Source organism: Nerophis lumbriciformis, linkage group LG36 (genome assembly GCF_033978685.3).
Source record: "Nerophis lumbriciformis linkage group LG36, RoL_Nlum_v2.1, whole genome shotgun sequence".
In the NCBI taxonomy this organism is placed as follows: Eukaryota; Metazoa; Chordata; class Actinopteri; order Syngnathiformes; family Syngnathidae; genus Nerophis; species Nerophis lumbriciformis.
The window spans coordinates 20,640,001-20,667,518 of record NC_084583.2 but is presented as its reverse complement, the minus strand read 5'-3'; the positions used below and the strand labels follow the sequence as shown (position 1 = coordinate 20,667,518).

Sequence of the window (27,518 nt, the reverse complement as noted above, 5' to 3'; positions counted from 1 at the left end):
CTTGACAAAGGTATTGGGCCACTTGGGACTAAAAATTGACAAAAGTATTGGAACTCCTAGGACTACCACTGGACAAAAGTATTGGGACGCTTACACTGGACAAAAGTATTGGGACACTTAGGACTACAACTGGACAAAAGTATTGGGACACTTAGGACTAAAACTGAACAAAAGTTTTGGGACACTTAGGACTACAACTGGACAAAAGTATTGGGACACTTAGAATTACAACTTGACAAAAGCATTGGGACGCTTAGGACTGAAACTTGACATAAGTATTGGGAAACTTCGGACTACCACGGGAAAAAAGTATTGGGACACTTAGGACTACAACTGGACAAAAGTATTAGGACACTTAGGACTACCACTGGACAAAAGTATTGGGACACCTACACTGGACAAAAGTATTGGGACACTTGGGACTAAAACTTGACAAAATTATTGGGACACTTCGCACTTAAAGTAGACAAAAGTATTGGGACACTAATGACGAAAACTGGACAAAAGTATTGGGACACTTACACTGCACAAAAGTATTGGGACACTTAGGAATACCACTGGACAAAAGTATTGGGACACTTAGGACTAAAACTGGACAAAAGCTTTGGACACTTAGGACTAAAACTTGACAAAAGTATTGGGCCACTTGGGACTAAAAATTGACAAAAGTATTGGAACTCCTAGGACTACCACTGGACAAAAGTATTGGGACGCTTACACTGGACAAAAGTATTGGGACACTTAGGACTACAACTGGACAAAAGTATTGGGACACTTAGGACTAAAACTGAACAAAAGTTTTGGGACACTTAGGACTACAACTGGACAAAAGTATTGGGACACTTAGAATTACAACTTGACAAAAGCATTGGGACGCTTAGGACTGAAACTTGACATAAGTATTGGGAAACTTCGGACTACCACGGGACAAAAGTATTGGGACACTTAGGACTACAACTGGACAAAAGTATTGGGACACTTAGGACTACCACTGGACAAAAGTATTGGGACACTTACACTGGACAAAAGTATTGGGACACTTGGGACTAAAACTTGACAAAAGTATTGGGACACTTCGCACTAAAAGTAGACAAAAGTATTGGGACACTTAGGACTTTCACTGGACAAATGTATTGGGACACTTACACTGGACAAAAGTATTGGGACACTTAGGACTAAAACTGGACAAAAGCTTTGGACACTTAGGACTAAAACTTGACAAAAGTATTGGGCCACTTGGGACTAAAAATTGACAAAAGTATTGGAACTCCTAGGACTACCACTGGACAAAAGTATTGGGACGCTTACACTGGACAAAAGTATTGGGACACTTAGGACTACAACTGGACAAAAGTATTGGGACACTTAGGACTAAAACTGAACAAAAGTTTTGGGACACTTAGGACTACAACTGGACAAAAGTATTGGGACACTTAGAATTACAACTTGACAAAAGCATTGGGACGCTTAGGACTGAAACTTGACATAAGTATTGGGAAACTTCGGACTACCACGGGACAAAAGTATTGGGACACTTAGGACTACAACTGGACAAAAGTATTGGGACACTTAGGACTACCACTGGACAAAAGTATTGGGACACCTACACTGGACAAAAGTATTGGGACACTTACACTGGACAAAAGTATTGGGACACTTGGGACTAAAACGTGACAAAAGTATTGGGACACTTCGCACTAAAAGTAGACAAAAGTATTGGGACACTTAGGACTTTCACTGGACAAATGTATTGGGACACCTACACTGGACAAAAGTATTGGGACACTTACACTGGACAAAAGTATTGGGACACTTGGGACTAAAACTTGACAAAAGTATTGGGACACTTCGCACTAAAAGTAGACAAAAGTATTGGGACACTTAGGACTTTCACTGGACAAATGTATTGGGACACTTACACTGGACAAAAGTATTGGGACACTTGGGAATAAAACTTGACAAAATTATTGGGACACTTCGCACTTAAAGTAGACAAAAGTATTGGGACACTTATGACGAAAACTGGACAAAAGTATTGGGACACTTACACTGGACAAAAGTATTGGGACACTTAGGACTAAAACTTGACAATAGTCTTGGGACACTTAGGACTACCACTGGACAAAAGTATTGGGACGCTTACACTGGATAATAGTATTGGGACACTTGGGACGAAAACTGGACAAAAGTATTGGGACACTTGGGACTAGCACCTGCCAAATACGCGGGCCCGACCAACGCTGCTTGCAGCTTTAATTATTATTGTTTTTAAATCTCAATGATGCCTGGAGGAGATGCCACAGCAGGGGTCAAAGTGGGTGAGACAGATTCAACAGTCCTTGGAGATCATTTATCAGTCCCGCAGTTGACAACCGTGTCAGCTTGAACACTCACAGTCCAGCAAGCGCAGCATGGTATTTTTGTGGGTCGTGTTAAAGTGCGTCATCATCGCTGCTTACCTCCTCTGGCTTCTCTCGACAGCAACTTGGCCTGCAACATCCTGTGCTTGACCACTTCATCCGTGCCCGGGTGCATCAGCATCATCTTTTCCCTCTAATGGAAAGACATAATTATGGCATTTTTACATGAATTAGACACATTTATTTTCCTAGGTTGGAAAACGTGTGTATATAAGTAAGTATTAATGGACGGCAGGGGTGTCAAACTCAAACACAGAGTGGGCCAAAATGTAAAACTGAACAAAGCCGCGGGCCAAGGTTGAACAAATTAACCTTTTTGATAGGGACCCAAACAAGTTTTGCATTGAATATTGAACAAGCAAGGCTTATATAACTTTATAGGGACATGCAAAATCGAGTTTCAAATAATAATTAAAGCTGCAAGCAGCATTGGTCGGGCCCGCGTATTTGGCAGGTGCTAGTCCTAAGTGTCCCAAGACTTTTGCCTAGTGTACCTACCTTGTCTGCATTGTGTGGGCACGTTGGTGCTTCCTGCTTTTAAGCAGCCATCTTAAAAAAACAGCACCGCAGGAGCATCAGTGCAGCGGGTCTTTGAAGGGTCATAAAATCAAAACCGGAGCAGGTATCACAAGTCTTTCACCAACTTTTAATCAGAAGGGTTCAATCTCTCTCCTGTGTGAGTTTGAAGCCGAAACAACAAACGCGCTCAGAGGAGATAATGTTTGAAGAAAGGTGACGGGTTTTTACAAAAACGTTGTGTTGAAGGGGGAATAGCAAACTTCCTGTTGATTTTTGCTGGGGGTTGTCAATTTATGAAATGTAGGTCTAAGTGAGACCTACGGAGAGGTATTCGTTTCATGTCTCTCCGACCTTCCCAGTGGGAGTTACAGGCAGTTTTGTATGATTTTTCATCCGAAGAGCAGTTTTTTGTGCGTTTTATTAAAAAATTGCAGTAGAGCACAATTTTTAGATTTGGGGTTAGGTTTTTTTCAATAGATCACAGTTTTAGCCAGTCCTGATGTGTGTGTTCAGTTTGGTGAGTTTTGAAGCATGTTAAGAGGGTCAAATTACAGCTCAAAGAGGCAAAAGTGACTGTTTTTAGTACTTTTTTGTCTTGAAGGGGGAATTGCCAACTTCCTGTTGATTTTAGCCCTAGAATGTACCATTATGAAAGTTAGGTCTGAGTCAGACCTACATAGAGGATTTTGTTTCATGTCTTTCCGACCTTCCTAGTGGGAGTTACAGGCAGTCTAGTTTTTTTTTTCCCTAGGGGGCGCTAGAGCGCAATTTTTTTTTTATTAAAAGACATTTTTCGCAGGTCCTGATGTGTGGGCCAAATATGGTGAGTTTTGAAGCATGTTAAGTGGGTCAAATTAGTGCTCAAAGAGGCGGCGGAAGAATAATAAAGAATAATAATAATAAAGAATAAAACCTTAGAAATTCAATAGGTCCTTATGTCCCATTGCATAAGGACTCCCTATGGGAGTCCTTTTGCAATGGGCCATTGCGGGCCCTAATAAAACCTTAGAAATTCAATAGGTCCTTATGTCCCATTGCATAAGGACTCCCTGTGGGAGTCCTTTTGCAATGGGCCATTGCGGGCCCTAATAATAATAATTAAAAAATATGAATGGCATATCAAATACAATTTAAATAAAAATTGAATGCCTCTTTTCTATTAGCATCCTTCTGAGGTAAATATCAACATTACGGTAACTTTTTCCACAGGCTAATAAATTAGAAAATAAAATAACAATGAACAAACCAACCATTCAGGACTTTAAACTGCTCAGTTTGCAACACACTGATCTAATCTGATGTGCCCAAGCCAGATACCTGCCATCTTTTCTTGGATGCTAGTTCATTAATGTCGGGGCTCAGGCTTTGAGCTGAGGCAACCTTCATTATCGAACGAAGGTGTTCATCAGTCATTATATCTCGTAGTCCACCCGGACCACAGTCTTGGGGGCGTGCCTTACAGGCACTGCTTTTAACGTCCTCTACCAGCTGACGTCACGTCTGCTTTTCATCCATTCTAGCAACGTGCCGGCCCTGTCACAAGATATGTGCGGCTTCTGTACGCACACACACAAGTGAATGCAAGGCATACTTCATCAACAGCGATACAGTTTACACTGAGAGTGGCCGTATAAACAACTTTAACACTGTTACAAATATACGCCACACTGTGAATCCACACCAAATAAGAATGACAAACCCATTTTGGGAGAACATCCGCACCTTAACACAACATAAACACAACAGAACAAATACCCAGAACCCTTTGCAGCCCTAATTCTTCCAGGACGCTACAAAATACACCCCCCCCCCGCCCCCCCCCCCGGCGGATATTTCTAACAGTATTAAAGTTCTTTATACGGCCACCCTCAGTGTAACCTGTATCGCTGAAGATCAAGTATGCGTTGCTTTTACTTGTGTGTGCGTGCCACAGCCGCACAAATTATGTGACTTGGCCAGCACTTGATGGACTGAACGAAAAGAGGACGTGATGATTTTTGGAAGGTGCACTGAAATATGGGAGTCTCCTGAGAGGGTTGGCAAGTATGAGAATTAGCGGGGAACGCGGTGTACCGCGGCACCGCCGATGAATGTAGGTCTAGTGTTAATTTGATATCGCCTCAAGGGCCAAGTGAAATTACACGGCGGGGACAAATGTGGTCCGCGGGCCTGAGTTTGACACCCATGATGTACGGTATACATATATGTATGTGTATATATCCATCCATCCATTTTTTTCCGCTTATCCGAGGTCGGGTCGCGGGGGCAGCAGCCTAAGCAGAGAAGCCCAGACTTCCCTCTCCCCATTCACTTCATCCAGCTCTTCCCGGGGGATCCCAAGGCATCCCCAGGACAGACATAGTATTCCCAACGTGTCCTGGGTCTTCCCTGTATATATGTATGTATGTATGTGAGTGAATATATATGTGTGGATATATATATTATTTATATACAAATGTGTATATGTATTTATATATGTGTGTACATATATGTATATATATATATATATATATATATATATATATATATATATATATATATATATATATTTATGTATGTGTGTACATATATGTATATATATTTTTATATATATATATATATATATATATATATATATACATATATATACTTATGTATGTGTGTACATATATGTATATATATATATATATATATATATATATATATATATATATATATATATATACATATATGTATATACATATATGTATAGACATATATATGTGTATATATATATATTTATATATATATATATGGGGGGGGCAGACCATCTTGGCGGCGTGATTGAATGTTCTATGCTGGACTGGTCTCAATGTATATGCAAAGCTTTGCAAATATATTACAAAATACCTATTCTGTCTCTGGTTTTTCTACTCAGCTTTAAGTGTCGTAAAGAGCTTGGGAGCGACTTGTGACTTGAATTCCCTGGGAGGAACAACTGGTCCAAAACGCAACAATAGACATATATATATATATATATATATATATATATATATATATATATATATATATATATATATATATATATATATATATATGTATGTATATATATATATATATATATATATATATATATATATATATGTATGTATATATATATATATATATATATATATATATATATATATGTATGTATATATATATATATATATATATATATACATATATGTATATATATATACATATATGTATATATACATATATACATATATGTATAGACATATATATATATATATATGTATATATATATATACATATATATACTGTGTATATATATATACATATATATATATATATATATATATATATACGTCGATAAATATATTTGTATATATATGTGTATATGTATATATATTTATATGTGTGTACATATATGTATATATACACAAATATATGTTTATATATATATAATAATAATAATAATAATAACTGGGATTTATATAGCGCTTTTCTAAGTACCCAAAGTCGCTTTACATGTAGAACCCATATATATATATACATATACACACATATCTGCAACATATACAGTATATATATCCCTATTATGTATATATATGTGTATATATATATGTATATGTAGATATACAATTACATATAAACTGACATTTGTAAATATGTATATATAAACACATACAGTACACATATATATATATATATATATATATATATATGCAGGAAGATCTTTATTAAATAGTTGTATTAATTATTCAGTTTAGTTCTAATGAGTTCTGATAACAAATCACATTTTTTATTCTTTTTTTTTTTTTGTTCATGCACATAGTGTGAGGTCATCCAAATAGCCAACAATGTCAATACTTGCCACTTAAAACATGCAATTGAGCTGCTTATTAAGCACTTCCATACACACTGAAATTGATGTTCTGTATATGTCACCACCAGATTTATTGAATAATTAGCTTTGGCAATACAAAATCATGCTTTGCAAATATGCTGTTTGCATTATATAAATGTGTTGTAATGTCAAAATGAGCCAACTCTATTTTTTTTTTTTATCTATGGATGAAATGAAATATATTTGGGTAGACTCAATAATAATGATCATTTTACATGTTGGTCCAAACAAAGCTAATATGATTTGTGATCCTAAAACTCAGCAAATGAAATCATTGAATTAAGCAACATTAATTATGTGATTGTATTTTGTGCTAAATGGCGCAGCATAATTATTACTAAATGGTGTATGTTTTGCAACCAGAAAATAGGAAGTAGGTGAGCAGGCCCAATGTGTGTGTGTGTGTGTGCAGAAATAATCTTACCTGAGCGTCCTGTCTGTCTGTCTGTCTGTGTGTGTGTGTGTGTGTGTGTGTGTGTGTGTGTGTGTGTGTCACAGCTGATCTTGTTTATCCTGCACCAGGACTGGGGTGCCTCCCCACTGCAGTCTGATAAGGAATAGCCCGTTTAAAACTCATCCAAGAATACCTCAGGCTCTGAGCTCATCAGGTTATTTTAGCACGAGTAAAGATGGATGAATGGAGTGTTTGGGCGGGGGTTTATAAAAAGGCTGATTAGAGCGGTGGGGGCGAGTATAAAGATTTACATCCTGACCTCAAAGCACTTAGCTCATAAAAAGTCATCCCGGGTGTGTTTTTGTGTGAGTGCATGATAGCAGCCGGCATCCTGACTCTGTGAGCAGCAAACAACCACTACACAAATATTAGAACTCATCTTTCACTTTCTGTTGTAAACAACTTGACTTTACTGTCTGTTACCAGACTAGAGATGCGCGGTTTGCGGACACAACCGCGGAGTCCGCGGATTATCCGCGGATCGGGCGGATGTGTCAGGACTTGGACTTTGGCTTGGTTTGTTCTCCCGTGGTGCAAATGAGCATTTGGACCAGACATGGCGTGAAGGTGAAGACATTATTTATTTTAAACTATCAAAAAAAGAATAAACAAAAAGCGCGCACAGTGGCGGAGAATAAAACTAGACTTTAAACACAAAACTTGCACATTGGCAGAAACTATGAACAATTAAACAAAACACTAACTGTGGCTTAACAAACAAAAACGTACTTGGCATGGAACCGGCATGAAAAAAAGAGTAGCAAGGGTCATCAGGGTGTGGAGAGAGTGCAGGAGCATAAATGCGGGGATGTCGTCAGAACGAACAACAGAAAATGAATGAACTTAAATACTATGGACATGATTAATGAAAGCAGGTGCGTGACTCGAAACGTGAAACAGGTGCGTGACGTGACAGGTGAAAACTAATGGTTGCTATGGTGACAAGAGTGCACAATGAGTCCAAACGTGGAACAGGTGCGTGGCGTGACAGGTGAAACTAATGGTTGCTATGGTGACAAAACAAAACAAAAGTGCACAAAAAGTCCAAAATTTAAACCGAACATTACTAAAACAAAACATGATCACACAGACATGACAGGATGAAATTAAAAAAAATAAGATTTTATCCGCGCGCGGGTCGGGTCGGGCGGATTAATTAGATTTTTTTTTTTTTTTTTTTTTTTTTTTTGCGGGTGGCAGTTAAACCAATTGGGAAATATATATACATAGTTAAATGTTGTTACCCACATACGAAAAACGAGCAGGCACCTGCTGCATATGCCACAACAGAAGAAAAAAAAAGAAAAGAGATGGACACTTTTACGGAGCGGAGAAGGGACGCCTCGCCGGGGTCCGGGACCGAGGCCCCTTCCCCCGAGAGGGCCCCACCGGGAGCCGTAGCTGAGGCGATCCGCGAGAAGGGCCCGACGCGCGTCCAGGGTCACCACCGCGCCCACCGCACCGACACCCCGCCTCGTCCGCTTTCGCCGCGGCCGGCGTCACGCGCAGCAGGTAAGCAGCTTACCTGCCCGCCACCCCCGTGGCCGGGGGCTCGTAACATGGGTCACTCCGCGCGCTCCGCCCGCGCAGCTTACCTGCCCGCCACCCCTGTTGCCGGGGGCGCGTAACAGGGGTCACTCCGCGCGCAGTGCGCTCACGAAAGGTGTGGGGCTCACCCTGGTTGATATAGAGAGCAGGACGGTGGCCATGGAAGTCGGAACCCGCTAAGGAGTGTGTAACAACCCACCTGCCGAATCAACTAGCCCTGAAAATGGATGGCGCTGGAGCGTGGGCCCATACCTGGCCCTCGCCGGCAGCGAGACGCGCTTGGAGGTGCGCTCAGCGCGGCTCCCATATGATTGCGCACTGGTGTGCGTCTGGGTCGTGACAGCGTGGCACGCGCAAGTCTGTGCTGCATTGGATCAGTCTCCTTTCTTTAACAGGCAAAAGCTTTATAACCTCACCATACCTGCCAACTTTTAAATCAGAAAAACCTAGTAGCCAGGGTCCAAGGGCCGCAGGCCCCGGTAGGTCCAGGACAAAGTCCTGGTGGAGGGTTCAGGGCTTCGCCCCCCGACGCAAAATGATTATTAGCATTCAGACAGGTTAAAATGTTGCTAAAACCATCACTTTTCTATCAGTCACAGTGACTTTTCAAAACAAAAATATTACAGCAAAAATCATATGGGTTGATTGACATGTTTATTCTGTAAGCTAACTTCAATAGTTTGAAATTATTTTGACAGTTAATGCCAGTTATCCTGTCAACCTTTCACAAGACTTCAATTTGTTAATTGAAAGTATAAATAGTATAAACACTTTTAACAGTGTCGTGCTGTGAAATACAGCCGACAGGATTGCGCACCAAACACGAAGCAAGGCCATGGTGCAGGAGAACAAAGGACTTCTTTCATTTAAGGTTTGTGATAAACCATCAAACTCATTCGTTAAAAGGACTCTATAGTAATATAAAGCGAATTTTTCTGGACATTATCATGCAAGAAAAGTTTATTTTTGGGATCGCGATCACCGCGTAATGATTTTTAAAGGTTGCATTACATTATTAACTGTCCCATGTGATCAGCCAGTGCGATTGGAAGTCCATGCTCAATTATTGCCTCCGTAAATAAAACTTCGGCATTTATCACATCCAAAGAATCTGTTTGGGCGACGAAAAATGTTGAAAGTTTTCCACTTGTATCGCTAGCAACGGCATTAGACTTGTGTTTTTTTGTCCCAACGTGGTCTTTTACATCGCTAATTCCTCCGTGTCCGATCGAAAAATCTTGTCTGCACAAGGTGCAATTCGCGTAGTTTTCACCCTTTTTTTTTTTTAAATTAATATCAGATATATAACAACGGGCGGATGGCGGGCGGGTGCAGTTCTGATCAAACGTTTCATCGGGTGGATGGCGGATGGTTGACGACTTTCTGACGCGGTTGCGGATGAAATAAATTGCCTATCCGCGCATCTCTATACCAGACACAGTTGGAATAACGACCAAAAGGACAATTTCAACATTGGTAACCATTTTCTCACTGTGACATTACTTTCCTTTCTTCCTGAGTAAATTGCATATTTGGCACTATTTTAGTAGCAGTGTTTTACATGATTTTTCTTCTATACAGTTGAACTTGAAGATTTTAACCGCCAATGTAAATTACATTTATTTTCAAAGTAAAAAATGTAAATAAGTTTAAGACATGTATCTCATAAAAAAAAAAATGGAAATCTGTCTGGACCCCGGGATACAGAGGCAGCAGGCAAGTGCTGGGAAAAGCGGGTAACACCAAAAAAAACAAAGAAGTGCAGCTGGGAAGTGCACAAAGAGTAGACGGGCGGATGAAGCGCAAAGAAAAACAGGCTGGCCCTTTCCAGAAGACAGGGCTGGCATACGCAGCATCCTGATTGGCAACCAGGGACAGGTGTGTCCCGATTGCCAATCAGGGACAGGTGAGGGGAGCCAGCGCTCAGACCGGAGAAGTGGTGGTAAATGGAGGCAAACAGGAAGTGAAATGAAAAATAGGGTCACAGGAAATAATAAAATACAAAAAGAACTGCCATGTGATCTTAACAACAACATCAAAAGTCTGTACATATAATAAAATACATTGAATTTAAAATAATAAACTTTATTTGCAACAGTAAAAAATGTGTGAAAATGTGTCCTTCAGTTTGATTTACTTAATAATAATAATAATAATAATAATAATAATAATAATAATAATAGATTAGATTTATATAGCGCATTTTTATTAGATACTGAATTTCTTGAAATTGATACTTGAAAGAAATATAGTTTTAATTTTTAATGAAAATTTCATAGAGATTTGCTATCGTATCATGCATAAATCCAAACATGTACATGTTGTTTGTGTTCAGATTTTGTTAAAATACGGTTTCATTTATTATAAATTACTTTCTAGTGGTACGCCAGATACCATAAGGCATAACTAAAATCCTTTCATTTTCTCAAAACTCGACAGTGCGCCTTATAACCCGATGCGCCTAATATGGGGAATCATTTTGGCTGTGCTTACCGACCTCGGAGCTATTTAATTTGGTACATGTTGAAATGATAAGTGTGACCAGTAGATGGCAGTCATACATAAAAGATACATGTCGGAGGCAGATATTTACATATATCCGAATTTAAGTTGTACTTCTTTTATTTCTTAGTCATATTTGAAAACAGCTCGTGTTTTCCAATTTCTTCTCTTGATGCTCTGTCAGCAAGTATACTGTGTGTGTTAACCTTGAGTTCTTTGGAATGTATTATGGCTAGGGAGACGTTGTGCTTGTATTATGGCTAGGGAGGGGGAAGGAAAGAAGGGGTTTTTGGCATTGGGAGGACAGACCATTTTGGGAGGCGCAATAGAATGTTCTAGGGTTAGACTGGTCTCAATCAATGTATATTGGCAAAGCTTTGAGAATATACAACAAAATACCTATTCTGTCTCTGGTGGTTTTTCAACTCAGCTTTAAGTGTCAGAAAGAACTTGGGAGCGAATTGTGACTTGAATTCCCTGGGAGGAACAACTGGTCCAAAACGCAACAACTGCAATATGACTCAAGTAAACAACAGCAACATTTTATATGTTCCATTGAAAATATAGAATATTACACACGGCGCTCAAAAATCTATCAAAATGTTTTAGTAGGACTTTGGTAAACTATGAAGCCACACCGCTTGATGGATTGTACTGTGCTTCAACATACCAGTATTATTATGGTGTGTGTATAAGGTAAGACACATTATCTGGCATTTTGTTTCGCAATATTATGTAAAACAACTTTTCTTACCTTCTGGTACCTGCTGATCTGTATTTGGGATCTGCATTAATGCTGAAAATTTGCGCGTGTCCGCCTTTGTAGTCCGTGTCGACGCCGTAGTCTATAAGATTCTTCTTCTTCTCTATCTTCTTGTTATGTGACATTCATCCTCCGCTGTTGCCATTTCTAATATAAAGTAGTGTAAAGTTCTTACTTATATCTGTCAGGAAACTCACCATGAAAGCGCTAAAACATACCGGTGTAGTGACTTTACATTATTCACCCAAGGAACTTTAGTTATTAGAGAGTTCCGGTCGGACGCTTTTTCACGGGACACATTTCGGGTGTTGTTGTTGCACTAGTGAGCCACGGATGAGGAGATGCTGCTCCGTTATTGATTGAAGTAAAATGTGAATGTCATTAAAACAGTTAGCGCCATCTTTTTGACACTTCTTCCACTCCCGTCCTTGCACGCTACACCGCTACAACAAAGATGACGGGGAGAAGACGCTGTCGAAGTGGAGGCACGTAAGTAAAAAAAAAAAACCTACTCAGTGGCCTAGTGGTTAGAGTGTCCGCTCTGAGATCGGTAGGTTGTGAGTTCAAACCCCGGCCGAGTCATACCAAAGACTATAAAAATGGGACCCATTACCTCCCTGCTTGACACTCAGCATCAAGGGTTGGAATTGGGGGTTAAATCACCAAAAAATGATTCCGGGGCGCGGCCACCGCTGCTGCCCACTGCTCCCCTCACCTCCCAGGGGGTGATCAAGGGTGATGGGTCAAATGCAGAGAATAATTTCGCCACACCTAGTGTGTGTGTGACAATCATTGCTACTTTAACTTTAACTTTAAAGTAGACTGTTTATATCCAAACACAGTGTTACTGTTCAAACTGAGTGTAATGTTACAGCGGCCAGAAAATATTAAATGCACTTGTTACAAAAAACTTCTCCCTTGCTGGGGACGGCGTGGTGCCCTTGGGAGAGTGGCCGTGACGGCAAACTGAGGGTTCCTGGTTCAATGCCCACTTTCAACTAACCTCGTCATGTCCGTTGTGTCCTTGAGCAAGACATGTCACCCTTGCTCCTGATGGGTGGCAGTTAGGGCCTTGCCTACTCAGTGACCTAGTGGTTAGAGTGTCCGCCCTGAGATGGGTAGGTTGTGAGTTCAAACCCCGGCCGAGTCATACCAAAGACTATAAAAATGGGAGCGATTACCTCCCTGCTTGACACTCAGCATCAAGGGTTGGAATTGGGGGTTAAATCACCAAAAAATGATTCCAGGGCGCGGCCACCGCTGCTGCTCACTGCTCCCCTCACCTCCCGGGGGGTGAACAAGAAGATGGGTCAAATGCAGAGGACAAATTTCACCACACCTAGTGTGTGTGTGACAATCATTGCTACTTTAACTTAACTTAACTTTAACTTGGCATGGCAGCTCCCACCGAGTGTGTGAATGTGTGTGTGAATGGGTGAATGTGGAAATAGTGTCAAAGCGATTTGAGTACCTTGAAGGTAGAAAAGCGCTATACAAGTATAACCCATGTTTTTTTACTGAATACTTAGGCCAGGGGTCGGCAACCCGCGGCTCGAGAGCCGCATGCGGCTCTAGAGCCGCATGCGGCTCTTTAGCGCCGCCCTAGTGGCTCTCTGGAGCTTTTTCAAAAAATGTATGAAAAATGGAAAAAGATGAGGGGGAAAAAAAATCTATTTTTGTTTTAATATCAATCAATCAATGTTTATTTATATAGCCCTAAATCACAAGTGTCTCAAAGGGCTGCACAAGCCACAACGACATCCTCGGTACAAAACCCACATAAGGGCAAGGAAAACTCACCCCAGTGGGACGTCGATGTGAATGACTATGAGAAACCTTGGAGAGGACCGCATATGTGGGTAACCCCCCCCCTCTAGGGGAGACCGAAAGCAATGGATGTCGAGTGGGTCTGACATAATATTGTGAGAGTCCAGTCCATAGTGGATCCAACATAATAGTAAGAGTCCAGTCCATAGTGGGGCCAGCAGGACACCATCCCGAGCGGAGACGGGTCAGCAGCGCAGAGATGTTCCCAGCCGATGCACAGGCGAGCGGTCCACCCCGGGTCACGACTCTGGACAGCCAGCACTTCATCCATGGCCACCGGACCTGTCCCCCCGCCCCCTCAAGGAAAAGGGGAGCAGAGGAGAAAAGAAAAGAAACGGCAGATCAACTGGTCTAACAGGGGGGCTATTTAAAGGCTAGAGTATACAAATGAGTTTTAAGATGGGACTTAAATGCTTCTACTGAGGTAGCATCTCTAATTGTTACCTAATTGTTACTAATTGTTACTTACGTATTTTATACGTAAGTAGTAAAACCTTAAAGTCACATCTTAAGTGCACAGGAAGCCAGTGCAGGTGAGCCAGTATAGGCGTAATATGATCAAACTTTCTTGTTCTTGTCAAAAGTCTAGCAGCCGCATTTTGTACCAATTGTAATTTTTTAATGCTAGACATAGGGAGACCCGAAAATAATAGGTTACAGTAGTCGAGACGAGACGTAACGAACGCATGAATAATGATCTCAGCGTCGCTAGTGGATAAAATAGAACGGATTTTAGCGATATTACGGAGATGAAAGAAGGCCGTTTTAGTAACACTCTTAATGTGTGATTCAAACAATAATAATTTCGCCACACCTAGTGTGTGTGTGACAATCATTGGTACTTTAACTTTAACTTTAACTTTAAACGAGAGAGTTGGGTGGAAGATAATACCCAGATTCTTTACTGATTCGCCTTGTGTAATTGTTTGGTTGTCAAATGTTAAGGTGGTATTATTAAATAAATGTCGGTGTTTAGCAGGACCGATAATCAGCATTTCCGTTTTCTTGGCGTTGAGTTGCAAGAAGTTAGCGGACATCCATTGTTTAATTTCATTAAGACACGCCTCCAGCTGACTACAATCCGGCGTGTTGGTCAGCTTTAGGGCCATGTAGAGTTGGCTGTCATCAGCATAACAATGAAAGCTAACACCGTATTTGCGTATGATGTCACCTAGCGGCAGCATGTAAATACTAAAGAGTGCAGGGCCAAGAACCGAACCCTGAGGAACTCCGCACGTTACCTTAACATAGTCCGAGGTCACATTATTATGGGAGACGCATTGCATCCTGTCAGTAAGATAAGAGTTAAACCACGACAAAGCTAAGTCTGACATACCAATACGTGTTTTGATACGCTCTAATAAAATATTATGATGGACGGTATGGAAAGCAGCGCTAAGATCAAGAAGCAGCAACATAGATGACGCATCAGAATCCATCGTTAGCAGTAGATCATTAGTCATTTTTGCGAGGGCTGTCTCCGTAGAGTGATTTGCCCTGAAACCGGATTGAAAAGGTTCACAGAGATTGTTAGACACTAACTTTTAAAGATTTTTAATGATTTGCTTTTAATATCTGATTCTGGCAGCTCTGCCATTTTAGTGCTTTTAGATCTTACAGCTGCCTTTGACACAGTCGACCACACAATTCTTTTAGATCGCCTGAGAGACTGTGTGGGTGTCAGGGGGACTGCATTAGAGTGGTTTAGATCCTACCTGTCAGAAAGGTCTTTCTCTGTCAGGCTGGGGGACGCCACTTCTTCTTCTGCTCCGCTTTACTGTGGTGTCCCCCAGGGATCTATTCTAGGCCCCATCCTGTTTGCACTGTACCTTCTTCCTCTTGGAGAGATTTTTAAGAGGCATGGAGTGTTTTATCACTTTTATGCAGACGACTGCCAAATTTATATGCCTATTTCAAAAGGCCACGGCCCCCTGACACTCCTTCTCAACTGTCTATGCGACGTCAAGGCTTGGTTAGCCCAGAATTTTTTAATAATGAATGAGGGAAAAACGGAAATTTTAGTGTTTGGTCCGGCCCTCACTGACTTGGGACCATTGCAAAATTATGTGCGTCCCAAAGTCACCAGCCTTGGCGTCACTATAGACAGCCATTTTAAACTTGACAAACAAGTCAATGGTGTTTTAAAATCGTGTTTTTATCATCTTCGTCTTTTAGCAAAGGTAAAACCGTTTTTATCTTTTAACCTTTTTGAACAAGTCGTGCATGCTTTTATTTCAAGTCGCCTGGACTACTGCAATGCACTTTATGCTGGCATTAGCCAAAAAGCTCTCTCCCGGTTGCAGTTAGTCCAGAATGCGGCAGCACGACTTTTAACAGGGGCCAGGAGACGCCAGCATATAACCCCAATCCTTGAGAGTTTGCACTGGCTCCCTGTTCATTTTAGAATTGATTTTAAAACCTTGCTGTTTGTTTTTAAAGCTTTACATGGACTGGCACCTCAGTATATCTCGGACCTCATCCAAACTTACAATCCTGCGCGCGCTCTGAGGTCCGAGAGTCAGCTCCAGATCGTGGTGTCCAAGACGAGACTTAAAACCAGGGGAGACAGGGCCTTCTCTGTGGTCGGCCCTAAGCTCTGGAACACTCTGCCCCTCCATGTTCGAACTGCTCCCACAGTGGAGTGTTTTAAGTCTCGTCTTAAGACCCACTTTTATTCTCTGGCTTTTAACACTACGTGAGTTGTGTGGTCCTCTGTTGTCCTCTGTGTTTTTAAAATTTTGCTTTTTGCTTTCTATTTACTGTTTTAATTGGTTTTACCCTTTGAAATTGTTTTTAATCACATTTATTTTATATTGTTTTTAATTGTGTTTAATATTGTTGTGCAGCACTTTGGAAACATTTTGTTGTTGGAAACATTTTGTTGTTTAAATGTGCTATATAAATAAAGTGGATTGGATTGAATAAGTGTTCATTTAGCTGCTGTGCGACAATTTTTTCGAGGATTTTCGAAATAAAGGGAAGGTGGGACACCGGTCGGTAGTTTACCATGAGGTCAGGATCAAGGTTAGGTCTTTTGAGCAGAGGATGAATAACCGCTTTCTTGAATGCTAGGGGAACAGTGCCAGAGGAAAGTGATAAGTTTATAATATTTAGCACTGATGGACCTAATAATACAAAAAGCTCCTTGATAAGTTTCCCAGGAAGTGGGTCGAGTAAACATGTTGTTTGTTTTATCCCACTTACACGCTGTAATAGTTCCTCTAATGTTATTTCATCAAAAAGAGAGAGACTATTTTGTATTGCAGTATCCGTCGTAGATACAGTTGTATCTGTGTTCATAGAACCCAGTTGTAGCTGGGATGCGTTGTCTTTAATCTCCTTTCTAATGAGTTCAATTTTCTTATTAAAGAAATTCATAAAGTCATCTGCCGAGTGGGTGGAGCTATTGGGAGGAGTCCCTTGTTGGGTTAGCGATGCTACTGTACTAAACAAAAATTTAGGGTCGTTTTTGTTGAGGCGGATGAGATTTGAGTAATATTTAGCTTTAGCTAAGGTAAGCATGCGTTTATACGATATTAAACTATCACTCCATGCTTGATGGAAAACCTCAAGCTTGGTCGCGCGCCATTTGCGTTCCAACTTTCTACATGATAATTTATGAGCTCTGGTTTCTTCTGTAAACCATGGGGTGCGCCTTTTAGGGGCCCTTTTTTGTTTTAGCGGTGCTATACTAGCAATGGTTTTGCGGAGGGCATTGTCAAAGTTGTTAGTGAGGTTATCAATAGAGCCGACATAATTTGGGAATGGTGCCATTACCGAAGGCAGTAGGTCAGCAAGAGTCATCGTTGTGGCAGCATTAATGTTGCGGCTGCTATAGCAGTTATTATTATTATTAGTTTGTTGACAATGAGTCAGAACTTCGAATTTTATAAGGTAATGATCGGACATTACTTTGTATACGGGAGTACCATAACTTTGGAGGTGGTGACACCCCTGACCAGCACTAGATCTATCGTATTGCCGTTGCGATGCGTAGGTTCATTTATTATTTGTGTAAGACCACAGCTATCAATTATAGTCTGGAGCGCCACGCACTGAGGGTCCGATGGGGTATTCATATGGATATTAAAGTCCCCCATTATGATTATATTGTCTGCGTGCGTCACTAGATCAGCAACGAACTCTGAGAATTCATTAATAAAGTCCGAGTAGGGCCCTGGGGGGCGGTAGATAACAGCCATATCGAGAGGCAGCGGTGCGACAGACCTTATAGTAAGCACCTCAAACGATTTGTATTTATTATTTAGGTTAGGGGTAAGGTTAAAGTTTTCATTGTATATTAGTGCGACCCCCCCACCCCTTTTAAGGGGACGGGCAATATGCGCGTTCGTATAGTTAGGAGGAGATGCCTCATTTAGCGCAAAAAATTTGTCTGGTTTGAGCCAGGTTTCGCTAAGACCAATGACGTTAAGATTGTTGTCTCTAATGACCTCATTAACTAATAACGTTTTGGGAGACAATGATCTTATGTTTAAAAAGCCCATATTATAAGTATTGGGCTGTTTTGACGAGTTTTTGTTTAAATTATCCGTAGTAGAAATATTAATAATGTTGCGTTTATTATACGTAGTGCACTTTAAATAGTTTCGACCATATCTAGGAATTGATACGACGGGAATTTTCAGATTGTTTGCTTGATGCAGCGATCGACTGAACGCATCATGATTTGCCACCTCAGTAGAATGCATATCTACCCCTGACACATTCACAACAGAAAACACATTATGTGAGTTGTGTGTTATTCTAAGAAAATTGCTATGCGTACAGGAATTATCCAGCCTGGCGCTGGCTAGTTCTAGCTTAACTGACTCCGCACCCGGACTAGCAGGCTCTGTAATTGCCTGTGACCGGGCTTGCTCTAGTATAGTTAGTCAAATGTGACTTAAACAGTAGTCTATGTTTTTAGACAGGATGATGGCGCCTTCCTGGCTAGGGTGAAGGCCGTCCTCATCAGCAAGCCTGGTTTGCCCCAGAAAGAGGGCCAATTATCAATAAACGTTAGTCCCTGTTGTCTACAGAAGCTAGCCAGCCACTTGTTAAGCGAGACTAATCTGCTATATCTCTCATCATTGCCTCTCGCAGGCAGGGGGCCAGAGACAATTACTCGATGCCTGGACATCTTTCTAGCGAGATCACAAGTCCTGGCTATGTTTCTCTTTGTAATCTCTGACTGCCTCATTCTAGTGTCATTGGAGCCAACGTGTACAACTATATTCGCATAACTAGTGGTGCGATTAGCCTGTCGTACGTGTTTACTAGGCCTGTTGCGAGTTAGCTCCCTAAGATTAGCCTCAATGTCAGGTGCTCGGGCCCCCGGGATGCACTTAATTGTGGCTGGTTTGCTAAGCTTTATGTTTCGGGTGATGGAGTCCCCTATGACTAAGGTGTGGTGCCCGGTAGACTGGGGTGTAGGACTAGCTAAAGAGCTAAATCTATTATGCGTCTCAACCGGTACACCGTAGCTTGTAGGCCGCTTAGGACTACTACAGGCTGGGCTAGTTAGCTCGCTACAGCTAACGCTAGCAGATGTGTCCGCAACATCTAAAGTTACGAGATTACTCTGCTCTAACTGGCGGACACGGCCCTCTAGCAGAGCCAGCCTCTCCGTGAGTAAGGTGCAAGACGCGCAGGAAGCCATACTCACGGTGTTTTCTGTCACCGAGTGAAGTTCCTGCTGTCTTCCGAGAAGTCCTGGTCACGGTGTGCAGGAGTGGACTCCTTCTGACCGGCGCCCGGCGACGCCTTTCTCCGCGCTAGCTTCGTTAGCTTAGCAGCTAGCTGCTAGCTAGCTGCGGGAGGGGTGGAGAGACAGAGATCGGGTGATTTGCAAGTTAAATAGTACTACTAAATATGTTATGTCAGACCCACTCGACATCCATTGCTTTCGGTCTCCCCTAGAGGGGGGGGGGGGGGGTTACCCACATATGCGGTCCTCTCCAAGGTTTCTCATAGTCATTCACATCGACGTCCCACTGGGGTGAGTTTTTCCTTGCCCGTATGTGGGCTTTGTACCGAGGATGTCGTTGTGGCTTGTGCAGCCCTTTGAGACACTTGTGATTTAGGGCTATATAAATAAAGATTGATTGATTGATTGATGTTGAGAAAGTAATAAAGAAAGCTGCAGAACAATTTAAAAGCACACAAATAGAACGATACTTAGCTTTTTCGAAACAGCGAGCAGTCAGCGAGCAGTCACGCATATGGTTTCTGTAGGAGGACAAACATGACACAAACCTCCCTAATTGTTACAAAGCACACTGTTTATATTAAACATGCTTCACTGATTCGAGTATTTGGCGAGCGTCGTTTTGTCCTACTAATTTTAGCGGTCCTTGAACTCACCGTAGTTTGTTTAGATGTATAACTTTCTCCGACGTTCTAGGACGTGTTTTATGCCACTTCTTTTTCTGTCTCGTTTTGTCCACCAAACTTTTAAGGTTGTGCATGAAAGGTGAGTTTTGTTGATGTTATTGACTTGTGTGGAGTGCTAATCAGACATATTTGGTCACTACATGACTGCGAGCTAATCGATGCTAACAGGCTATTTAGGCTAGCTGTATGTACATATTGCATCATTATGCCTCATTTGTAGCTATATTTGAGCTCATTTAGTTTCCTTTAAGTCCTCTTAATTCCATGACACACTATCTGTATGTAATATGGCTTTTAATTTTTTGCGGCTCCAGACAGATTTGTTTTTGTATTTTTGGTCCTATAGGCGAGGGCGGACCTACGTCACTTCCGCCTGCCAATCCCCTAGCAACCGGTCGCCATGTTGAATTCGTTGAAAACAAACCAGCTCACAGCGAACACAGCATTGACAGAAAAGGCATTTAACGAGGTTTCACGGTATTTTAAACTGTTCTAAATGGCGTATGATTATGTAAATAGTCTTTCCAGTGAGGCTAGGTTAAGATACGAGTTAAAATGTTCTGTAGTTGGATTAAACGACTGCCCTTACCGCCTTCCAGCAGATGGTATAGCCAAGTTGTGGTTAAGAAGGTGGATTTTTGTTCCTTATATTTACCAGAAACGAAGTGATCCGAACACACGACCCGGGATTTTGGGGGACTCCAGTGAGAACCGTCCTCGTTTTCCCGGTGTAAAGCTGCGAGCCATTTGTCTCGTCTCTGTGGGGCTTTGGCAGAAAAAATATTGAGAGATTTGAGGGCTACAACTACAAGTAATGTTTGATTACAACAAAGGAGACTTGCAGACAGCATTTTACGACTGTCTTGAAAAGTTGATTAAATGGCAACATGAAAATTATAGGGTTTATTGGTTTTTAAAAACCCAACCGTTAAGTGCAAATTTAAATGAAACCGGTTTTCAAAAATAGCCTTTATACCGTATGTTATTGTTGTGCAACAACGACAACTTCAGCTGTCGAAACTTATTCAGTAAAAATTCAACGGGTTCAACATTAGCATGGACGGTATAGCCAAGTTGTGGTTAAGAAGGTGGATTTTTGTTCCTTATATTTACCAGAAACGAAGTGATCCGAACACACGACCCGGGATTTTGGGGGACTCCAGTGAGAACCGTCCTCGTTTTCCCGGTGTAAAGCTGCGAGCCATTTGTCTCGTCTCTGTGGGATTTTAGCACGCTTTGGCAGAACAAAATACGACCTTTGTTTTCCCTGTTTCCAGTTGTGGTTTGCACAACCAAAAACAACACAGTTTTTTGGCATTTTGGAGGCAGAATGACGGGTTTAATCAGCGCAGGTCGACAGGTTAAAGAGTAATGGCGACGGTTTGTTTTCAACGCCAGTCAGGTTGCTATGGCTCGAAGAACCCGTATGTAGCTCAGTTGCCCGGATGTCGGCCCTGCCCCATAGGCGAGGGCGGACCTACGTCACTTCCGCCTGCCAATCCCCTAGAAACCGGTCGCCATATTGAATTAGTTGAAAACAAACCAGCTCACAGCGAACACAGCATTGACAGAAAAGGCATTTAACGAGGTTTCACGGCATTTTAAACTGTTCTAAATGGCGTATGATTATGTAAATAGTCTTTCCAGTGAGGCTAGGTTAAGATACGAGTTAAAATGTTCTGTAGTTGGATTAAACGACTGCCCTTACCGCCTTCCAGCAGATGGTATAGCCAAGTTGTGGTTAAGAAGGTGGATTTTTGTTCCTTATATTTACCAGAAACGAAGTGATCCGAACACACGACCCGGGATTTTGGGGGACTCCAGTGAGAACCATCCTCGTTTTCCCGGTGTAAAGCTGCGAGCCATTTGTCTCGTCTCTGTGGGGCTTTTAGCACGCTTTGGCAGAAGAAAATATTGAGAGATTTGAGGGCTACAACTACAAGTAATGTTTGATTACAACAAAGGAGACTTGCAGACAGCATTTTACGACTGTCTTGAAAAGTTGATTAAATGGCAACATGAAAATTATAGGGTTTATTGGTTTTTAAAAACCCAACCGTTAAGTGCAAATTTAAATGAAACCGGTTTTCGAAAATAGCCTTTATACCGTATGTTATTGTTGTGCAACAACAACAACTTCAGCTGTCGAACGTTATTCAGTAAAAATTCAACGGGTTCAACATTAGCATGGACGGTATAGCCAAGTTGTGGTTAAGAAGGTGGATTTTTGTTCCTTATATTTACCAGAAACGAAGTGATCCGAACACACGACCCGGGATTTTGGGGGACTCCAGTGAGAACCGTCCTCGTTTTCCCGGTGTAAAGCTGCGAGCCATTTGTCTCGTCTCTGTGGGCTTTTAGCACGCTTTGGCAGAACAAAATACGACCTTTGTTTTCCCTGTTTCCAGTTGTGGTTTGCACAACCAAAAACAACACAGTTTTTTTGGCATTTTGGAGGCAGAATGACGGGTTTAATCAGCGCATGTCGACAGGTTAAAGAGTAATGGCGACGGTTTGTTTTCAACGCCAGTCAGGTTGCTATGGCTCGAAGAACCCGTATGTAGCTCAGTTGCCCGGATGTCGGCCCTGCCCTATATGACTCTTTCAACATTTTGGGTTGCCGACCCCTGACTTAGGCCTACTAAGCCACTGTGTTTCAATGTTGGTCTTTGGGGGGGCGGTATAACTCGGTTGGTAGAGCGGCCGTGCCAGCAACTTGAGGGTTCCAGGTTCGATCCTCGCTTCCACCACCTTAGTCACTGTACCTTGAAAATTTTTTTTTACCCATAAAATTTTTTTTACCTTGAAAAATATTTTTTACCTACAAAATCATTTTTTACCTTGAAAATCATTTTTAAACTTGAAAAAAAAAATTTACTTTGAAAAAAAAAAATTACCTTAAATTTTTTTTTTACCTTGAAAATCATTTTTTACCTTGAAAAAAATATTTTACCTTGAAAAAAAATGTTTACCTTGAAAATCATTTTTTACCTAGAAAATCATTTTTTACCTTGAAAATAATTTTTAAGCTTGAAAAAAAAAATTTACCTTGAAAAAAAAAATTTACCTTAAATTTTTTTTTTACCTTGAAAATCATTTTTTACCTTGAAAATCATTTTTTACCTTGAAAAAAATATTTTACCGTGAAAATCATTTTTTACCTTGAAAATCGTTTTTAACCTTGAAAAAAAATGTTTACCTTGAAAATTTTTTTTTACCTTTAAATTTTTTTTTACCTTGAAAATTTTTTTTTTACCTTGAAAATCATTTTTTACCTTGAAAATCATTTTTTACCTTGAAAAAAAAATGCAAGGGGTTGTGTTGTGTTTATGTTGTGTTACGGTGCGGATGTTCTCCCGAAATGTGTTTGTCATTGTTGTTTGGTGTGGGTTCACAGTGTGGCGCATATTTGTTACACTTGTTTATACAGCCACCCTCAGTGTGACCTGCATGGCTGTTGATCAAGTATGCCTTGCATTCACTTGCCGCATATATTATGTGACTGGGCAAGCACGCTGATTGTATGGCGGAAAAGCGGACGTGTCGACATGTTGTAGAGGACGCTGAAGGCAGTGCCTTTAAGGCACACCCCCAATAATGTTGTTTGGGTGGAAATCGGGATAATTGTTGCCCGCAACAATTGTTGCCTGCAGCAACTTGAGGGTTCCAGGTTCGATCCTCGCTTCCACCACCTTAGTCACTGCTGTTGTGTCCTTGGGCAAGACACTTTACCCACCTGCTCCCAGTGCCACCCACACTGCTTTAAATGGAACTTAGATATTGGCTTTCACTATGTAAAAGCGCTTTGAGTCACTAGAGAAAAGCGCTATATAAATATTAGGGGTGTGGGAAAAAATCGATTCGAATTCAAATTGCGATTCTCACATTGTGCGATTCAGTATCGATTCTAATTTTTTTTTAAATAGTTTTTTTTTTTCTTTCTTTAAATGAATCAATCCAACAAAACAATACACAGCAATACCATAACAATGCAATCCAATTCCAAAAGCAAAGCCGACACTCAGAAGTGCAATAAACAGAGCAATTGAGAGGAGACACAAACACCACACACAACAAAGCAAAAGTAGTGAAACAAAAATGAATATTATCAACAACAGTATCAATATTGGTTACAATTTCAACATAGCAGTGATTAAAAATCCCTCATTGACATTATCATTAGACATTTATAAAAATAAAAAAAAAGAACAATAGTGTCACAGTGGCTTACACTTGCATCGCATCTCATAAGCTTGACAACACACTGTGTCCAATATTTTCACAAAGATAAAATAAGTCATATTTTTGCATTTAATAGTTCAAACAAATGTACATTATTGCAATCAGTTGATAAAACATTGTCCTTTACAATTATAAAAGCTTTTTACTCTGCTTGCATGTCAGCAGACTGGGGTAGATCCTGCTGACATCCTATGTATTGAATGAATAGACAATACTTTTCAATCGGGAAAATATCCTTTTTGAATCGAGAATCATGTTGAATCGGAAAAAAAAATCGATTTAGAATCGAATCGTGACCCCAAGAATTGATATTGAATCAAATCGTGGGACACCCAAAGATTCACAGCCCTAATAAATATAATTCACTTCACTTCACTTCATTAGGGTGGTAATTGGTGGGCTGGGTTTTTTTACCCATAAATTTTTTTACCTTGAAAATTCTTTTTTTTACCTGGAAAATAATTTTTTACCTTGAAAATCATTTTTTACATTGAAAATCATTTTTTACATTGAAAAAAATGTTTTACTTTGAAACATTTTTTTTACCTTGAAAATCATTTTTTACTTTGAAAATCATTTTTTACATTGAAAAAAAAAATTTACCTTGAAAAAACATTTTTACCTTGAAAATCATTTTTTACCTTGAAAAAAATATTTTACCTTGAAAATAATTTTTTACCTTGAAAATAATTTTTTACCTTGAAAATAATTTTTTACCTTGAAAATTTTTTTTTACCTTAAACATTTTTTTTTACCCATAAAAATTTTTTTACCTTGAAAAAAAAATGTACCTTGAAAATTTTTTTTTACCCATAAAATTTTTTTTACCTTGAAAAATATTTTTTACCTAGAAAATCATTTTTTACCTTGAAAATCATTTTTAAGCTTGAAAAAAAAAATTTACTTTGAAAAAAAAAATTTACCTTAAATTTTTTTTTTACCTTGAAAATAATTTTTTACCTTAAAAATCATTTTTTACCTTGAAAAAAATATTTTACCTTGAAAAAAAATGTTTACCTTGAAAATCATTTTTTACCTAGAAAATCATTTTTTACCTTGAAAATCATTTTTAAGCTTGAAAAAAAAAATGTACCTTGAAAAAAAAAATGTACCTTAATTTTTTTTTTACCTTGAAAATCATTTTTTACCTTGAAAATCATTTTTTACCTTGAAAATCATTTTTTACCTTGAAAAAAATATTTTACCTTGAAAATCATTTTTTACCTTGAAAATCGTTTTTAACCTTGAAAAAAAATTTTTCCCTTGAAAATTTTTTTTTACCTTTAAATTTTTTTTTACCTTGAAAATTTTTTTTTACCTTGAAAATCATTTTTTACTTTGAAAATCATTTTTTACATTGAAAAAAAAAATGTACCTTGAAAAAACATTTTTACCTTGAAAATCATTTTTTACCTTGAAAAAAATATTTTTCCTTGAAAATCATTTTTTACCTTGAAAATCATTTTTTACCTTGAAAATCATTTTTTACCTTGAAAATCATTTTTTACCTTGAAATTTTTTTTTTACCTTAAACATTTTTTTTTACCCATAAAAATTTTTTTACCTTGAAAAAAAAAATGTACCTTGAAATTTTTTTTTACCCATAAAATTTTTTTTACCTTGAAAAATATTTTTTACCTAGAAAATCATTTTTTACCTTGAAAATCATTTTTAAGCTTGAAAAAAAAAATTTACTTTGAAAAAAAAAATTTACCTCAAATTTTTTTTTTACCTTGAAAATCATTTTTTACCTTGAAAAAAATATTTTACCTTGAAAAAAATTTTTTACCTTGAAAATCATTTTTTACCTAGAAAATCATTTTTTACCTTGAAAATCATTTTTAAGCTTGAAAAAAAAATTTACCTTGAAAAAAAAAATTTACCTTAAATTTTTTTTTTACGTTGAAAATCTTTTTTTACCTTGAAAATCATTTTTTACCTTGAAAATCATTTTTTACCTTGAAAAAAATATTTAACCTTGAAAATCATTTTTTACCTTGAAAATCGTTTTTAACCTTGAAAAAAAATTTTTACCTTGAAAATCATTTTTTACCTAGAAAATCATTTTTTACCTTGAAAATCATTTTTAAGCTTGAAAAAAAAAATTTACCTTGAAAAAAAAAATTTACCTTAAATTTTTTTTTTACCTTGAAAATCATTTTTTACCTTGAAAATCATTTTTTACCTTGAAAATCATTTTTTACCTTGAAAAAAATATTTTACCTTGAAAAAAAATTTTTACCTTGAAAATCATTTTTTACCTAGAAAATCATTTTTTACCTTGAAAATCATTTTTAAGCTTGAAAAAAAAAATTTACCTTGAAAAAAAAAATGTACCTTAAATTTTTTTTTTACCTTGAAAATAATTTTTTACCTTGAAAATCATTTTTTTACCTTGAAAATCATTTTTTACCTTGAAAAAAATATTTTACCTTGAAAAAAATTTTTTACCTTGAAAATCGTTTTTAACCTTGAAAAAAAATTTTTACCTTGAAAATTTTTTTTTACCTTTAAATTTTTTTTTACCTTGAAAATTTTTTTTTACCTTGAAAATCATTTTTTACCTTGAAAATCATTTTTTACCTTGAAAAAAAAATGCAAGGGGTTGTGTTGTGTTTATGTTGTGTTACGGTGCGGATGTTCTCCCGAAATGTGTTTGTCATTGTTGTTTGGTGTGGGGTTCACAGTGTGGCGCATATTTGTTAAACTTGTTTATACAGCCACCCTCAGTGTGACCTGTATGGCTATTGATCAAGTATGCCTTGCATTCACTTGCCGCATATATTATGTGACTGGGCAAGCACGCTGATTGTATGGCGGAAAAGCGGACGTGTCGACATGTTGTAGAGGACGCTGAAGGCAGTGCCTTTAAGGCACACCCCCAATAATGTTGTTTGGGTGGAAATCGGGATAATTGTTGCCCCGGGAGATTTTCGGGAGGGGCATCGAATTCGGGAGTCTCCCGGGAAAAATCGTGAG

At 39.2% G+C, this 27,518-nt stretch overlaps 1 protein-coding gene across 1 annotated transcript in view; it reads right to left on the bottom strand.

Annotated features, from left to right (window-relative positions):
- The window catches only part of LOC133576959 (myozenin-2-like), a 51,559-nt gene extending 44,278 nt beyond the window's left edge, over nt 1-7,281 (bottom strand). Inside the window, exons 1-2 of the mRNA XM_061930399.2 lie at nt 7,235-7,281; nt 2,460-2,553 (exon numbers count right to left, since the gene is read on the bottom strand). Of these exons, the coding sequence (XP_061786383.1) occupies nt 2,460-2,544 (85 nt within the window). The 5' untranslated portion in view covers nt 2,545-2,553; nt 7,235-7,281. The remainder of the gene's footprint in view (nt 1-2,459; nt 2,554-7,234) is intronic.
- Between the last annotated feature and the right edge of the window lie 20,237 nt (nt 7,282-27,518).